This window comes from Heterocephalus glaber, unplaced genomic scaffold, assembly GCF_053883595.1.
Source record: "Heterocephalus glaber isolate CG9 unplaced genomic scaffold, H.glaber_assembly_v1.0 deba00001719, whole genome shotgun sequence".
In the NCBI taxonomy this organism is placed as follows: Eukaryota; Metazoa; Chordata; class Mammalia; order Rodentia; family Bathyergidae; genus Heterocephalus; species Heterocephalus glaber.
In genome coordinates, this window is record NW_028258432.1 from 5,381,052 (window position 1) to 5,399,870 (window position 18,819).

Consider the following 18,819-nt stretch of genomic DNA (forward strand, 5'->3'; position numbering starts at 1 on the left):
AGAACACTGGATGCTATTCCCTATTCCTTCACTTTACCACCACTTCCCAACCTACCAAGCACCAAACACCAAGGTCCATCTGACAGCTGACTTGAGTCTCTAAACCACTCTTCTCTGCTAACCCAGCCTGTCTTTCCTTTTGCTTAGCTCTCAGTGTCCAGCAGGCGCTACACCCAGGGAATGCTGAGCCTCCCTGTAACATGCTGATGCAGTATGGTCAAGCGTAGGTGACCATGCTGATAAGAGTGAAGAACGCAGGCGCTAATGAGAGGTACCTCTTTTTCTTATGAAGCTTTCAGCCCAGACATTAAAAACTGGGCTCCAAATATATCCACGGTGCCTGCTTCTCATGCACCAGGATGGGCCAGTCTTCGCAGCTTTCAATCCATCTGCTCAAAACTCAGACTACTTTGACTGCCACAACAGATATTTTCCTTAACAATGAAATATCTGACAGGGCAGTCAGATAGTATGATAAACTGGTCAGCACATATATGTCTAAAAATGACCCACTTCTAATACAAGATCTGTAAGGGAAAGAGTTTGGTCTGCTTTATTCAGTGCTATATCCCATCACTTGGACTAGGTACAGTATATGAAGGCACTTAGTAAAAATACAACATATAAATGTACTTTATAAATACAGCAATCGTTATCAATAATAGAGACAATATAACTGAATTAATGTGCAAATATATAGGAAAAGCATGTTTGCTGTTTAATGCGTCTGACTATATTTAACACAATTTGTTCCAATAACATGGTATGCTACAGATAATTAGGCCTAATGTGGAATATATATGTATGTCTATATAATGGAAATAAGCCTTACTAGAAATGAGTCTTCCATGACAGTAACCTAACTGAATGATACACCTTGAGCATGCTGCAGCATACTTGCTTATTTCCACAATAAGCCAGGGCCCACACCTGATAGGCCTGACCCCCATCTGCCTACCCCCAGTGCCCCGGGTTCCTGCAATGGCTGGTTCCCAGCTGCCTGAGCCTGGGAACCATGCCTGCTCTGTGCGGACACAGTACACCGCCCCACCTGCTGGGTCACAGCGTCCACTGCTGTAGCCACGTACACAGCCATTCTCACTCCCCCAGTCTCACGTCCCCCTCCCCCCTCATGCCACCTGAGCCTGTCCCACTAACAGCCCCCAACTCCATCCATAAAAGACCTAGCTCAATGAGCTGGACCCGAACTCTCCTTTGGAGTTACACCAGGTGGTCCTGCCCAGAACCCTAAATTTGGTGCTGTGTTCTTTTATAGGGTCATCACTATTTACCTAACAATATCTATTCAAAAACAGGTCCAGGTAACCAACTAATTGTGTAGGTTATGTGAATCCCCTCTCTCTATCTCAGGTAAACTGGAATAACAGATGTGCCACTTTTAAGCAGTGTTAACACTGTCACTGTGACATACCAGTTTGTTGCTGGATACAGAAATGAAACCTAAATGTGGAGTGGATACTATTCATGAGATAGTCTTCTTTTCACATTCTTTCTTGGTGTTTGTTCTAACAAGAATAATGTCCAAATATTAACACATTCCTCGGCAACTGTTTTCCTGAGAAAACTCTTATTTTAGCCTTAAGCAACTTTTAAACCATCCACATGAGCATTAAGTTATGAATTGAGAAGACAATCTGCCTAGACATAGTAATGTTTTTAAAGATGAACAGTGCTCAGGACTTTCTTATTCTGTATATATTACTGTTTTCAATATGAGGTCAGGAAAGGACAAAGGCTGTCTCACTGATAGTAAGATTTATTCAAAGAAAACTACTTTGAGAAGAACTAGGCAGGAAACTACTTTACAACCAAAACTCACAAGTTAATAAATCAATTCAAAATGCTGAACTACAAATGACCATTAACAGATCATCAGAAAGTGTGGTTTCTAAAACTGACAGAACCAGTTGTTCATGCTCTGTACTTGAAAAATACATTAGGACACAGTCAGAGGGTTATAAGCTGAAGCATTTCTTCCCAGACATGAGTGTCTCTGCACTGCTCAAAGAAGTTGAGTGAAAATGCAAAACACATAGCCTTTTATAAAAGGAAGACATACAAAAATAAAAATATAACCTCTTCCACTGAGTTAAAAACAGAAGAGATATGCAATCACTTGGAAAAAATTCTGAGAAGAGATGGTTATTGATATAAAAAACAAAACACTGTACTCTAAACGGAGGAGAATTAGTAACAACAGAAGACCAGTTTGTCAGTCTGTGTCGTAAAATTGCTCTCTCTATTCACAACTGAGCAGGAACTTCTGGAATTCTGGTATCAAACTACTAAATGATGGAAAAGCAAGAAAAGTAAAAATTAAACTGGTCTGTATTTTATACAGAGTGACTTAGCACTCACATAATAAATATTAATTCCTGACACAATGAGGCTACTCACTTGCAGAGTAAGCATTCATGATTTAATATGGAGTAAGGATAGAAGTGCATCATTATTAGTTAGAGTAATATAAAGTTATAATATTATAAATACAGTTTTCCAAAACATCCCCTAGATTGGCCTAGTGCCTAGAAACACTGTGGTGACAACGTCTGGGGACAGAACATCAGAGACACACAATGTCCATGAGCAACTGCAGATCCTGCAAGGTTCTGTAGGAGGGAAGCTAGGTTGGCACTGTTTAAACCAGTCTTTCTCAAGATAACCAATGGGAGGGACACTTTATTCCCAAGATGAGTCACTAATGCAGTTCAGAAGTGCTAATAAGACACATCATATATCATCATTAAACTCCCTTTTCTGCTTAAGTCAAGATACACTTAACCCAGAGTCCCGAGTTAACTCTAGAGGCAGCTACACTTCTAACTGCACCAGCAAATCCTCTCGCTATCAGCTCTAGCTTCCCTCTATGACTCCTGGACTAATGAAAAAAAGTCCAAGGTTGGTACTGAATTCTAATACTGTACAATCACTTACTAAATAATGAACTTAGGTGATACTGTATGTATGAGCCTTAACATGAGCCCCAAATATGCGAATGTCACCAACTTGTAGTGTCAGTGTGAGTTGAGTTGGAGATCTTTTCCCAGAGCAATTAAGTAGAGCCTGGTACACGGGATTCAATAAATGGTAAGCACTACTCCTGCTCTCTACCCTGACAGGGTGCTAAATGAGATGATGTAAAGCATCTGTTATGAACCCTGGTAAAATATGAGTTGCTAAATAAATTAGGGATTGATAATCATGTTCATCTTATATCATTATTTTTCTCCATATAAAAATAACTAAAAAGAAGGATATTAATGAACTCCAATGGCCATTTTAATACTCACTTTCCCAGGAAGCTAGAAAGAAAGTGACAGAGGGAGGAAAATATGGACAAACTGATGACCAGAGCCAGACAATTCCCAGCATCTTCTCCTTATGAAACTTCAACAGAAATGTAGATTTTGATCCCACCAAAGTGAAACCTATAGAAACACTAGCAGAGCCATTCTACAGCACACAGCAGGATCAAAAGGTTGAACTCACGGTATTGGGAACATAGGGGAGGCCATAAAATTTCTCCTGTGTTTCTTTGAGAATGTCTGTGGTTGACTTCCTCAGGGGATGCTTCCCATGGTAGATTTGATCCAGAGTGGCATAAAAAACCTAGACAGATGAAAACATCTATTCAGCTTTGGTAGTCTAATCTCATATTTAAGATGTGGTCAACCAAAGTTATCATAAGTAGACCAAAAAATAATTACAAGTTATAGCTGAAATCATTCACAAATATAAATGCATGTGATTTGAGATGTATTCTCTACCACATTTAAGACCATGTCAATGATTAAAAGGAATGCTCTCAACCTTTTCATGATTAAGGATATTAAAGAATTTTGAACCATAACCATGAGGTGCTCTTTATGTATAATGTTGCAAGTTAAATTTGTGATCTTAGCCAGGGATTTAGCTCAGCAGCACAATGCCTGCCTGGAAAGCATGAGGTCCTGAGTTTGATCCCCAGTACCAAAATAAATAAATAAAGTTAAAAATAAATTTGTGACCTCAAAATTGGAATTCTGTCAATATATGTGTAGTCAGATATACAAAGAAACAGAGATATAACTTGAAACTTCCTGGACCTAACAAATCCTGCTTGGTTTCTTCCTGGAATCCTCGTAGATCTTAAATAAGAGAACTGAAATAGTCAGAATGCTAGTTTTGTAACCAGAGGTGAAAGAACATTAATTGGGTTCACAGTGGAGAAAGGAACAAAAATCTAGTATCTGCTGAGGACAGATGTTACAAAGAATCCTGACACAGCTGTTGGAGAATAAAGAGTGACACCAAGATCCCACATCATGCCCCACACCTGGTATCGGGAAGTACAAAGAAAGCAGCTGCCACACAGGGACAGTTTTGGTTCAAGCAGAGGTCCGAGAGAGAAGGAACTCTCACTCTGAAGAGAAGATGTAGACCATTGAAACATAACAGATAATAAAGCATCAAAGACAGTTTGAACAAGAAATGTGATGCTTGCAAAATAATGAAAACTAAATTTTGCTTAGAAAAATCTAAAGTAAAGTGCTTTTTTCACTGCAACATTCAATCTGAATATTAACAAGGTTTGGAATTTACCAGATAGAAGAAAGCCAAATATGCTTTATTTAAAGGAAAAATTCTGACATGCAATTATGCCTCTGTTATGTATCTTTCAGATTCAAAAATGGAATTTGTGGGGAATGTGCAGCTGTTGACTAGAAAGAAGTGAGGATTAGTCTGGATAAAAGAAAAAATTTAAATAACCTCTAGTTCTGGCTTCATCTAGATATAGAATTATGGTTCTAAATCAAAAAGTTGGGTTTATACCTTGCCTAGAAAATTATAGACATTTTCTAAATATAAATACTGCTTTCCTCTAACAGATAATGTACACATATATAGCTAAATACAGCTCTTTCAATACTGTATTCTATAATGAGTAACAATGCATAAAGATATTCAGAGAAGCCAGAATTACTCATCCCATGTCTTACCTATATTCTAACAAAGTAAATTATTAGGAATTGAAACTCTTCAGCTCTAACCTGAACTGAGGTGGGGTTTTTTTTGTTTTGTTTTGTTTGCCCCAATCCAAAAATAAGCCAGAATTCAAGAATTTCACTTCAATTATGCCTTTAAAGTAATATAAACATGGAATAACTTTTTGCATTATAAAAACAAAGCAAAGTAAATGTACATTTATTTCATGTTTATTTGCTGATAAACCAAACACCTCTTTTATTATCCATCAGCCCTATCTGGCCCCCTAACTGGATGTATATTACTGGTTCCAAGAACCTCAGAGCCACAGAAGAATATGAAGCCTACTTCTAAAACAATGTACAATAAAAAAAATTTCTCACAATTTTAAAAACACTATACCCCCTTAGAAAGCTGCAATAATACGCTTCCTTTCCATCCTCGTTTGCCTCTACTGTACAAGTATGACATGAGAGCTGGACACAGCACTCACAGACAGAGCTCCTGGTAGGAATCTCTCTCTGTCTTTGTGTTTCCTCTTAGTCCTTCTCTCTCTCAGGGCTATTCTTTTCAAGGATGGGAGGAAGGAAAAGTTGTTTTCCCATGTTAAAAGAAAATCATTGGGAAGACTGTTCAAAAATGACTTCTAAACGGCAACCCTTTACTACAGATACCAGAAAATCAAAAGACCTTTGCCAAGTAAACTAATTTTTTAAAACATTTCAGAAATCTAAATTACTGAATTAAGAAAATCCAGCACCTCAAGCACACTCTATTACTTGTGCAAGTGCTTTACCACTCAGCTAAAATCCAGGCCTGAAATACTAAGTTTTAAGGTACAACAGAATAGAATTCATTCATCACTTTCTAGGGACTGAATTTTCAAAACTATAAAGCTATTAAATAGGTAACTGGATCATCATAAAGTGAATATTGCCTAAGATGAAAGATGTGTTTATGTTATGTTGACATAACTCAAGATCTGATGAAGAGTAAGAATCACACAAACAGTCTCAGCATTGGTAAGTAACTAAACGTCTGGTATCATGCAGACCTGGTATCCAGATGGTTTGCAGCATTTTTCTCATCTGAGAGAAGACATTTTTCTCGTACTGGAAACCTCGGAGACTGGTTTTCAGCATTATCTACGACTAACAGTAATAATGTCTAAACTCCACATCTAAAACCACGAAATCTTTTCTTTCCAAGAAAAAAACATTTTATTTTTTATTAGTCGTGTTTCCAGTACCTGCTTACACCCCTTGTGAAGAGTCGCTACACGTACATAAGGCACCCGAATTCCCATTTCCAGCCCCTTTCCCTCCCCTCCCCCATCTCTTAATCCCCTTTCCATTTGAGAAAGACCCCTCTACCTAGTACCTAATATCTAGCTCTTATTTTGCTCTTTATTTATAATTTGAGTTTCTCATAAAAGGGAAACCATGTGATATTCAAGCCTGAGTGTCTGATTTATTTCACTTAATATTAGGGACTCAAGGTGTATCCATTTTACTACAAATGACTCAAGTTGATAGTATTCCATTGTATGTAAATATAACATTTTCTTTATCCATTCATCTGTTGATGGACATGCCACAAGTTAGCTACTGTGAATTGTGCTGCTATCAATGGGTAATATGATATCTTTAATTCTTTTGGGAAGATACTTAGATGTGGAATAGTTGGATCAAATGGAATTTACAGTCTTTGTTTTTTTTGAGGACTCTCCATACTGATTTCCATACTGAATGTACTAGTTTACATTCCCATAAACAATGTAGAGGGGTTTGTTTTTCTCTGCAGTCTCCCTAGCATTTGTTATTATTTGATTTCTCGATGATGGCCATTCTTTCTGGGGTAAAATGGGATCTCAGTGCTGTTTTAATTTGTCTTTCTCTAATGGTTTTGAGTCCTAATTTAGTTGCTTAAATATCTGATCCAGAAGTCAGCACTCCTTGTAGGCTTTGATCTTCCTGACTGAAAATGGGAAATTACCCTACTTCATATGTATTTCATAAGGACAGTGTGAGGGTTGAATGAATCAAATTTGGTCAGGTTCTTTGAACTCAGGTGAAAGATGTTTTAAGTGCATAATTATCATAATAAATGTGCAGCCCCTGCAAGAATGTAAAGTTACACGTTTACGTGGGATAATGACTCTGGAAAATGTCAGAACAAAGCTCCATACACACCTGGAGTTGCATGTCTGCAGCAGCACAAGCCTTCTTCGATTCACAGAGACGAGACACCATGGCTTTCGGCAGCGGCTGGATGGATAAAGCAAAAGGAGGTATGTATGTGAGTGAACAGCTTCATAAGTCACTGCTCGTGTACACCGAAGAGTCCAAAAATTCAAAAATAGCATCAAGTGCAGAAATAAAAAACAGAGTTTCTTTAGAATTTAAAAAGTAACTTTAAAATATTTTAGAGACAATAGACATTTCACTTAATTTCAAAAACGGGTAACTGTCAAATAAGGGTTTGCACATGAAAAAACAGGATTATAGAGAATGACAATATTGGCACCAATCTTTAAACTCTATTTAAAACCCCAAAGAGGATACTTTTTCTGTTCCTTTGTCACCAAAGACTGTCTGTTCAAGTGCTCTCTTGACTTTTAAGTACACACAATAACTGACAATAGGACTAAAAGATTAAAATGTCAAGAAATTAACGATAATCCATGGTGCCAGCTGGTATTAAAGCTAAACTGATGTTTTGACAAACAGGCTTGATAATGAATTGCAGATTCTTATTTCTTCAACGTGAAAGAATTACAGAGCTTTTACACAGTACAGGGTCCCTGTATGATTTAAGGCTTTCTCTGTGAGACTAATTGGCCCTAATCCCATAAAATACACATCCTCTTGGAAATAGCCTAACAATATAGTGGAAAATTTACTTAATTTTAAAAATCATCAATATTGATGTCTAGTGAAGAAAGCTACCACTTTAAACAACTCTATTTACAATTTAAGCTAAATGCCCCTCTAAAGGGAAGCACATTATATAAGAGACCAACAGCAGGTGACTCAGTAATCTATCACCAGCCCAGGAAGGAAGAAGGGGCTCACGTACCAAAAGAAGGACTGATCACTGTCATCTACATCCCCAGGGTCTAGAACTGTGCATGGCACACAGCAGCTACTCATTCAAGATTTGCTGAAGGAATGAAAGATTACAAGATCACTATCAGCAGGCTGAAGCAGGAAGATCATAAGTTCAAGACCAGACTGGACAATTTAGACCTTGTGTCAAAATGATTTTTAAAAAATGCTTTAAAGGGCTGAGGTATAGCTCAGTGACACAGCACTTGCCCTAGAACACACAAGACCTAGGTTCAATCCCCACTACTACAAGCGAGAACTAAATAAATAACACTGTTAGATTCATTTAAGTCAAAGACTACAGTAGGATTTGATGACAGCTCAGACACAAACCTACAGCCTTTTTTCTTTTTTCGTTTTGAAGAATAAGAAAAGCAAATCAGGCAGAAAAGGAGATTTTAGAGTGAAGACATGGATGAAAGAAGTTGTGTAGTGTACATTCTGGTACCAGGGAAGGTCTAGGGCTAATCCCAAGAGCACTCCTCTTATATACAAAATGTCCTCAAACAGAATTATTTAAAATCAAGATTTAATTAAGTCATACCTGCCAATAGCTTGTAGCAAAATGTTCAGGTCTCTTCAAACTTTATATGATAGGTTATGCTGATAGGATTCATGCTACACTTAGGAGATGGCTCTTGCTTCACAGAACTTTAATAGTTTCATTTTCATAACACAAGTGCATGTGGAAGGTCAACGTTTTCTCATTTAACTAACAAATATAAAGGCTACTGAGTGCTTAATGTATTAGGGTTGAGGGACCAAGGTGGCCAACAGTCAGGTGCCTGCTCGAGAACCCTGGCCAGCACTGCCCGTGGAAAACAGCATTTTCAATCGTTGACTGCAGCGAGTGCCGAAGAAGAAAGTGATGTAGTGTAGTATAGTCTTACAGCCACGACCGTGAAAAGCTCAGCCGAGGAACTGATACAGAAGAACTTGCAAAATGAGCAGCTATTAACTAGACAAGAGAAAGATGGGGGATGGACTAGCATTTCAAGCAAAAGAAACAAATAAGCATGAAGGGCAGAAGACGGCAATTCATGAATGGAGAAAATCAGCATCTCCCAGGACAGCCCGGAAAGGCCCTCTCAGACCAGCAAGGCTTCTCCATCAGATTCCAGTTCCACAGGAAGTGGTGACCTCAGGGGGTCAGATTTGGGCTCTAAGTGCCCCATGGTTGCAAATTAGGTACTGAAGGCAGCACGAAGGATAGGATGAAGAGCGGAGTGACCAGCAAAACCACTTAGAAGGCTATGATGAGCATACCATGTTTCCTATCCTAAGGGAGCATCATGTTGGGGCAGAAATGAGCTTCCCATGAGCCCTGAGCCCAGAGGAGCAGCAGGGAGAGAGACAGCACAGACCTGCTCTCTTCCAGCATGTGGATGAGAGGCGCACGCACAGCTAGGACAGAAGCACCAGGTGAGGTGGTAAGGAAAGACATTTTTGTCTGTTTGAGGTTAGAAATGCTTAAGCTGGTTCAAGAAAAAAATATTGATGGGAAAGGTCCACAGAGGGAAGAAAAATTCAAGATGCTGCAAAGAAAAGAGACTGTGCGAGCAGAGGTGGGCTCCTGTGAAGGCGGAACAGGGAGCTGTGCAAACGCCTGGGAAAGGATGGCTCACCCAGAGAAGCAGGTGGGAAGAGACTCACCAGGCCCTGCTCTCACAGGAGCTCTCCCGGGGCAAAGAGGGCTTCGTGAGGCAGTGGGTGCCGGGCCAAGCAGATGAGACCCTCCAGAGGCACAGACAGAGAGAGGCACACACACAGAGAGAGAGGCACACTGCAGCTCCAGCTGGCCACGTGTGCCAGGCAGTCCTCAGGCGCCTCGCTGAGGGCACAGCCCAGGACAGGGCCCAGCGGTGGACTGTGAGACAGGAGGCAGCAGGGCCCAGGGAAATGCCCTTGCTGAGCTGGAGAGGGTGGATGAGAGAGGGCCCAGGGCAGGCTGGCCGCCAGGCCCACAGCTCCACTCAGGCCTTGGCAAAGGCTCAGTACTGGCTCTGCAACAATTACCGGAAACACCAAGGCAGTGTTCCAAGAGCCAAAGCCAACATTCCCTTCCCTTCGGAAGCCATTCCTTTATTCGGGGCCAACATCCTCTCCATTCAAACCTGTATTGCACAGGAAGGGCAAACATTCCGGGACAAATGGGCAGGGGGTAAGCTTCCTTGTCAGGTTTGTAATGAAACAAAAAGAGCAAGGAGGACAAGGACAACTGTGAACAGTTCATCAGAAACTTTGTATTTAAACAGATATGGGCTACCACAGTGACATAAATATCACCATGGGAGGGAACTGAGTGGAGGAGTCAGGTAGGGATCACTCTGTATTGTTACTTGCAAGTCTCCATGAATCTATTTCAAAACACAAAGTACAAAAACACTCCAGGAATTATCAGTCCAAGATTTACTATACATACTGTAATGAACACAAAAAATATTTACCAAAAATGTAAGAAATATAAGTCAGAGTACAATCACAGTACAATAGTTCAGAGGACACGAACATTAAACTGCATCTTCAATAATACAGTGACATCATGTCATCATGTGCAGTGTAAACAGCAAAATGGCTGTTACTGAATTCAGGGCCTTCCGCTTGCCAGGCAGGCCCAGTGCCACTGAATTAAATCCCTGGCCTCTAGCTGGTTTTTTTTTTGTTTTTTTTTTTTTAATCTAGTTTTGTTGTTGGCTGGAAAAAATAAATCTATTTCACCTCTTGAAACATTTATATACATATTCTCTTAGAAAACGTTTTTCATACAAATTCCCTTTGATGAATGTGATCATTGTGCATATCTAAAGTGTACCAGTAAATTTAATTTTAAAAAATACTTTCTTTTTAAAATAAAATAACAAATTTGGAAAACTTATTTTCTTTTTAAGTTATATGTAAAAAATTTTTAAATTATCATTAGATAAATAATATTTAAAAGTTAAATCTTAAAGTTTTTAAATTAATTATATTGGTATATTTAAGGCATACAAAATAATGACATTCATCATTGGAAATTTGCACCTTTACATAATCCATCTTGGTTCTTATTTTTTCCCCATTCCCCTGCTCTCCCTTCAACCCCTCCACCCCTCCCTATCTACAAAGGCTTTGTTTGCACGTTTTCTTTTTCTCATATTAATTCCATTCCCTTCTTTCTTTTCCCCTACACCTCCCACTTCCACTTTGCCCCTTTTCTTCCTATGTCACATTACCCACTATACCTTTTAGTCCTTATTTACACTTTCAGTTTCACACGTTAGAGAAACCATTATTTACACGTGTGTCCTATTTATTTCACTTAAGAGTATTGCCTCAATCTGAATCCATTTAGCTATGTCTCTAGTTTCTTGTTCTTTATGGCTGAGTCATACTCCATTTTCTAAAAAAACCCACATTTTCTTTATCTAGGCTACAGTTAATGGGCAATTAATTGGGTTGTCTCCAAGTTTTAGCCATCAAGAACTGTGCTACTATGAACGTGGATGCACATATATCACTGTGGTGTGATTCTTTTAATTCTTTGGGGAAGATATCCAACAGGGGAATAGCTGGGTCAAATGGGACTTCCAGTCCTAGTTCTTTGAGGTATCTCCATACTGATTTCCACAGTGCTTGCACCAGTCTACACTCCCACCAGCAGTGGAGCAGGGTTCCTCTTTCAGCACAGCCCCGCCAGCAATTGTTATTGGTTGATTTCATGATAGCAGCCATTCTTTCTGGAGTGAGGTGGAGTCTCAGCATTGTTTTCATTTGCATCTCTCGAATGACCAGTGACGTTGAGCATTTTTTCATGTATTTATTTGCTATTTCTACTTCTTTGTCTGAGAAATGTCTGTTCATTTCAGATGCCCATTTTTGGATTGGGTCTTTAAATTTGGGAGGTCTGATCTTTTTAAGTTCTTTATAGATTCGAGATAGTAGACCTTTGTCTGAGGGACAGCAGGTGAAGATTTTTTCCCACATTGTGAGTTGTCTCTTCACACTCCTGGTGGTTTCTCTTGCTGTGCAGAAGCTTTTTAGTAAAAAGAGATCCCACTTGTTGATTGTTTGTGCTAGTTCACGGGCAACTGAGGTTCTGTCCATAAAGTCTTTTCCTATGCCAATGTCTTCAAGAGTTCTACCTAACCTCTGTTCCAGCCGGTTCAGTGTTTCTGTTTTTATATTTAGATCTTTAATGCATTTCGATTTTAGTTTAGTGCATGGTGAGAGATACAGGTCTAGTTTTAGTCTTTCGCAAGATGAAACCCAATTTTTCCAGCACCATTTATTAAAGAGGCTATCTTTCCTCCAGTGAGGGTGTTTGGCTCCTTTGTCAAAGATGAGTTGGCTGAATGCGTCTGGGGTTGTTTCTGCATCTTCTAATCTGTTCCACTGGTCCTCAGGCCTGTATCTTTGCCAGTACCATGCTGTTTTTATCACAGTAGCTTTGTAGTATAGTTTCAAGTTGGGGATTGTGGTACCCCCTGCCATGTCTCTGTTACCTAGAATTGGGTTTGCTATTCTGGGTCTCTTCTCATTCCAAATGAATTTTTGGATTGTTTTCTCAAGGTCCGCAAAGTATGGTGCTGGGATTTCAATTGGGATTGCATTGAATCTATATAGCAATTTTGGAAGTATGGCCATCTTCACTATGTTGATTCTTCCTACCCAGGAGCAAGGGATGTCTTTCCATTTTCTGCTATCCTCTTCAATCTCTTTCTTCAGTGTGCTACAGCTGGAGAAGAGGTCTTTGATTTCTTTCATTAGGTTGATTCCTAGGTATTTCAGTTTTTTGGATGCTATTGTGAAAGGAATTGTTTGCCCTATTTCTCTCTCAGTGAGTCTGTTGTTCGTGTAGAGGAAAGCTATTGATTTTTGTGTGTTGACCTTATATCCAGCTACTTTACTGAATTTGGTTATTAAGTCTAGGAGACTTTTGGTGGAGTTCTTAGTATCTTCTATACAGAGTATCATGTCACGTGCAAATAATGACAATTTGACTTGTTTCTTATCTTTATTCCTTTTCTTTCTCTTGTCTAATTGCTGTGGCTAATGTTTCTAAAACTATATTGAACAAGAGTGGTGATAGTGGACATCCTTGTCTTGTTCCTGATTTTAGTGTGAAGGATTTCAGTTTTCAACCATTTAGTATGACACTGGCTGTTGGTTTTTCATAGATGGGTTTTATCAGATTGAGGTACAGTCCATCTATTCCAATTTTTTGTAGGGTTTTTATCATAAATGCATGTTGGATTTTGTCAAATGCTTTTTCTGCATCTATTGAGATGATCGTCTGGTTTTTGTCCTTGGCTCTATTGATATGGTTTATTACATTGATTGATTTGCATATGTTGAACCAGTCCTGCGTCCCTGAGATGAATCCCACTTGGTCAGGGTGTATGATCTTCTTGAGGATCTTCTGCATTCTATTTGGCAGTATCTTATTAAGGGTTTTTGCATCTATGTTCATTAGCAAGATTGGCCTATAGTTCTCATTTTCAGCTAGGTCTTTCTCTGCTTTGGGGATCAAGGTGATGCTTGCTTCCAGGAATGAATTTGGGAGTATTGCTTCCCTTTCAATTTCATTGAAGAGTTTAAACAGTAGTGGCAGTACAGCCTCTCCAAATGTCTTGTAGAATTCAGCAGTGAAGCTATCAGGACCTGGGCTTTTCTTAGTTGGTAAGTTTTTAATTACGTTTTCAATTTCATTGATTGATATTGGGTTGTTTAGAATTTTTAGGTCTCCTTCGTTCAACTTTGGTAATTCACACATATCTAGGAATCTGTCCATTTCTTCTGTGTTTTCCATCTTATTGGTGTTTTGGTTCTCGAAGGAGGTACTGATGATCCTCTGTATTTCTGCTGGGTCCGTTGTAATTTCACGCTTTTCATTCCTAATTGCGTGGATTTGGGACTTTTCTTTCCTTTTTCTGAAAAGGGTGGCTAAGGGTTTGTCAATTTTGTTTATTCTTTTGAAGAGCCAACTCTTGGCTTCATTAATTTTTTTGTATTGTTCTCTTAGTCTCCATTGCATTTATTTTTGACCTGATCTTGATAATTTCCTCCCTTCTATGGGCTTTGGGTTTGTCTTGCTCTTTTCTAAAAGCTTGAGGTTTGGTATCAGTTTGTGTAACTGAGCTCACTCTGTTTTCCTAATGTGAGTATTCCTGCTATGAATTTCCCTCGTAAGACTGCTTTCATTGTATCCCATAGATTCCAATATGTTATACTGGCATTGGCATTTAGTTGTAGGAACTGTCTGATTTCTTCTTTAATTTTCTTTGTGACCCATTGCTTATTCAGAAGTGTACTGTACAATTTCCATGTGTTTATGAAATTCTTGCGGTTTCTTTTGCTATTGATCTCAAATTTCATCGCACCATGGTCTGACAATAAACGGGATAACTTTTATTCCTTTGCACTTATTTAAACATGTTCTATGAGAGAGTATGTGGTCTATTTTGGAGAACAACCATGTGCAGCTGAAAAGAATGTGAATTCTGTTTTTGTGAGGTGAAACACTCTGTAAACATCTGTTAAGTTCATTTGTTCAAGAGTTTGATTGAGTTCTAGTATTTCATTGTATATTTTTTGTCTAGTTGATTTACCTATATGTGAGAGTGGAGTATTAAGGTCCCCCACTACTATTGTTTTAGTGCTTACATGATTTTTCATGTCTGTTAGTATTTGTTTTATATAGTTGGAGACACTAGTGTTTGGTGCATATATGTTTATGATTGTCATCTCTTCCTCTTGGATTATTCCTTTTACAAGGATGTAGTGTCCTTCTTTGTCTCTCTTCATCAGTGTTGGTTTGAAATCCACTTCATCTGCAAAGAGGATAGCTACTCCTGCTTTTTGGGGGCGTCCTGTGGCATGGAGTATTGTTTTCCACCCTTTAACTTTCAGTCTATGAGTTTCATTTTGAATTAAGTGTGTTTCTTGTATGCAGCATATTGTTGGATCTTGCTTCTTGACCCATTCTGCCAGTCTATTTCTTTTGATTCATGAATTGAGACCATTCATATTGATGGTTGTAATTGATATGTATTGACTTATCCTTGTCACCACTTTTTCTTTTTGTTGGATTCTCCCCCTCTGCATTTAATTTCTTGTCATGCCTGATGGATTCATTCTGCAGGGCTTCCTGGGGTTGTGATCCCCATTATCTTTTCCTAGGATATTTAAAAAAAAAATTTTGGAGTGCTGGTTTGCTATTCGTGAACTTCCTAAGGTGCTTTTTGTCATGAAAGTATCTTATTTCTCCATCAATTTTGATAGTTTTGCAGGGTACATCAGTCTGGGTTGGAGGCTGTTTTCCTTTAGGGCTTGAAATATGTCTCTCCATGCTCTTTTTGCCTTGTGGGTTTGTGTTGAGAAGTCTGCTGTGATTCTGACGGGCTTTCCATTCCATGTGATTTGTTTCTTTTCTCTAACTGCTTGTAGAATTTTCTTCTTCTGTTGGGTTTCTGGAATCTTAACTATTATATGCCTATATGTAGATTTTTTTGATCATGGCTGGTTGGATTCCTATATGCCTCACTTACCTGAATGTCAAGTTCTTTTCCCCTACTTAGGAAGTTTTCTGCCATCACTTCTGTGAACAGTTTTTTTTATGTTGTTTGCACTCTCTCCTGTTTCTTCCTTGACTCCAATCACTCTGATGTTATTCTTCTTTGCATCCTCTAGCAGGATTGATTTCTCATGGTCCCTGACTATTTTTCAGAAATTTTTCTTTTCCTGGTCACTAACTGCAATCCTATACTAAAATTCTATTCTCACACTGGCTCATTCTGCTGCGTAAACTTTCAATGGAGTTTTTAATCTCCTGGAAATCTGTTTGCATCTGTTTTATGGATTCCATTTGTTTCCTATGTTAGGATTCCATCATATTCCTCAGCTCCTGTATTTTTTTTGTCTGTGTCCACTCTAGATTTATTAATCATGTCTTGTACTATGGCCACAATCTCTGTTGTTATCTGAGAAATTATTTCTCATTTCATTTTTTCTAGATCCTCTTTTGTTGCCAGTTCAGGGAGTCCATGTGGTTGAATATCAGATTGTTCCATCTCATTGCCCTTTGAGGTTTCCTTAGGTGATCTGGAATTCTGGTTTTGAGACTTATTTATGTGTCTTGTCATTTCAACAGATGCAGCCTGCTGTGTCTTTGTTAAGATGACTTTTTGCTGACCCAGTGGTCTTGAATTCTCAGCAAGCCACCGAACAGCCTTTACTCTGCTGCTCACCAGTACACCAATTCCTGGATTCAGAGTGGTGGCCTTCTAGATCCCTGAGCTGATCTGTTGTCTGGGCAGGCTTCTGGCTGGGGCCTGAGCACACCTGGGATGGTATGTAAGCATGCCTCTCGCTAGGGGCCCTATGTAGCTACTGTCTGGTGGGACCTTTGGTTGGGGGCTGTGTACTCCAGTTTCTATTGTCTGCACAGGCTTTGACTAGGGTCTCCTGGAACTTATCAGTGGTATCAGGGCAAGCCTCTGAGTATTACTGTGTGCCTGTACAGCTCTTCTCCAGGTGGGTCCCTGGCTGTGGCTGATGGTATGGTGAGCCTCTGGCTGAAGCCAGTGTACCTCTGCAGCCCCTTTCTGGGTGGGCCTTTGGCTTGGGCTAGTATGCCCCAGCCTCTGGGGTCAAAGCAGAGCCCTGGCTGAGATCTGCCCACAGCTGCGCTGGCCAGGCCACACGGCTGTTCCCAGTCACACAGCTACTCCCTGGGATCTGCACACACTTAAGGATGGAATGGCGGGCCTCGGCAGGAGCCCACATGCCCGTGCAGCTCCTCTCTCTTAAATCTTAAAGTTTAAATTTTAAAAAAATGTTTCCTGGTCAAGACTCCCTTCTGGAAATAACACTTCAGTCATGCTAACTAATATTGCAATAATTCAATTTGGCTGTAATTTCAAAAGTGGGTTTATCTATGTAATAGTGGAGCTGTTTTGTATTATTGTCTCCTAAACTTAAGACTTTCACATCTGTTCTGCCACAGAAACAGAGAATGAATACATCTACAACAGTAACAAGCAACTATGTATGAATAAAAACACATTAAGACACCTAAAACTGAAATAATAACTTTCATTATATTAAAATGAACACTTCTCGAAGACGGTGTCATTAGATATAATAATTCTTTCCCCATATAATCAGTTAATTTCCAAATAGAAAATACTTCCCTTTTCCAATAATCTCTCAATCTAGGATATATAATTTCTTAGTTTTTCTTAGGATCTGGACAGTTGTTAAAGATTTAAAGGACTCCTACTAGCATATCATGTTATAATCGTGGTGCCCGCCTGTAATCCCAGCACTCTGGGAGGCTGAGACCTGACGGTTGCAACTTCAAGCCCAGCCTGGGCAATTTAGCAATATACGATCTCAAAGTGAAAAATAAAGATGACTGAGATATACCTCAGTGTGAAGGCCTTGAGCTCAACTGTAACAAACTAACAAACCTATAAAGCTCATATTAATAATTATGGTAAAAAATGACTGTATAAGAAATATCAGGAGTAGAAAGATCTTTCAGGCTTATTAGGCTATTTCCAGCATCCTTAACTCTTGACCACTGAAACCATTGCTTCTCACCATCCAGTTAATCCAGAAATACCATCCGTTTCAGGGATCCCTCTTAGACCCACTAGAGCTGAGCTGGCAGTGGTGCCTCAGAGCCCAGACCTGTCATATATGAAATTCCCATTATGATGTGTGATCCACTGCAGCAGAAAAGAAAGAGCACGGGTTCTGGAGCCAGACAAAACCAAGTCTGAATGTTGCCTATGCTGCTTATCAACTCAGTGGCGTAACGTTTGAAATTTACTCAATTTCCCTAGGCCACCTTTTCCTCATCGGTAAAATGATAATATTATCTTTCACAGAATTAGATGAAGACTCGGGCAAGGTAATATATTTCTAAAACATAGTATGTCACTTTGAACACGAAGTAGATGCTAAATAAACAGTAGTGTTTTTTACTATTATTACTGTCCTATATAATGCAATAACCATTGATTTTGATAAGCTTTATATATTTTACTGTTTTATCTGTTATATTCTGTAACTGTGGTCTACTTTAGATATGTAAGTCTTTAGGAAAAACATATGAAGATAAACAATCAAGCTCTAAATAAATAATACATTTTCATGGTTTCTTGTATTTATAAAACAGCCATACATCTTTAACTAAAATCATGTGTGTGCCCCCCAAATTGACCATTTTTACAAAAGGATACTTTTTTCCACCTGCTGGTTAACTTCAGGTTTTTTAGAAAAAATGAAAATTAATTTACTTGGTTAACCAGTCTATATATTTCAGTATCTGCCACAAAACTTGGTCATTAACTCGTAAGTGATTATCAGACAATGACTGAGTTTTTTTTTTCAGGTATGCAACAAATATAAGTTTAATAGTATAGATCAACAAGGGAAAAGAAATAAGCAGCTGCCAATATTTGATTTTCATCCTTATCACTTTTCCTAGGGTCCCTCTAACTTGATGTAAACTTATAATTTTCAAGGAAATTCCTATTCCACACCCATTTTATCATAAATAAATTGAATAGTTTTCCTGTTTTGTATGAAAAAGGCACTCCATTTGTGATCAATGTCACACAAAATCACATTCCCATCAGAAAACACAAACATCAACATCACAAAACTAAAAATACACAGGAGATTGATACCATTCAATAAATATGCAAGCTACTTCAGTCTCCCCCAAAAAGGACCAGTA

At 38.9% G+C, this 18,819-nt stretch overlaps 1 protein-coding gene across 8 annotated transcripts in view; it reads right to left on the reverse strand.

The window, feature by feature from the left end:
- Mipep (mitochondrial intermediate peptidase) overlaps positions 1 to 18,819 on the reverse strand; it is a 154,667-nt gene that overhangs the window by 62,317 nt on the left and 73,531 nt on the right. For all 8 annotated transcript variants that reach the window (XR_015446623.1, XR_015446626.1, XR_015446625.1 and 5 more), the window contains 2 exons: positions 7,179 to 7,253; positions 3,511 to 3,630 (listed from right to left, as the gene is read on the reverse strand). Coding sequence is in view for 4 of the 8 variants with exons in the window: in XM_021236354.2 (XP_021092013.2) it covers positions 3,511 to 3,630; positions 7,179 to 7,253 (195 nt within the window). In the remaining 4 variants the exon portion in view is untranslated. The remainder of the gene's footprint in view (positions 1 to 3,510; positions 3,631 to 7,178; positions 7,254 to 18,819) is intronic.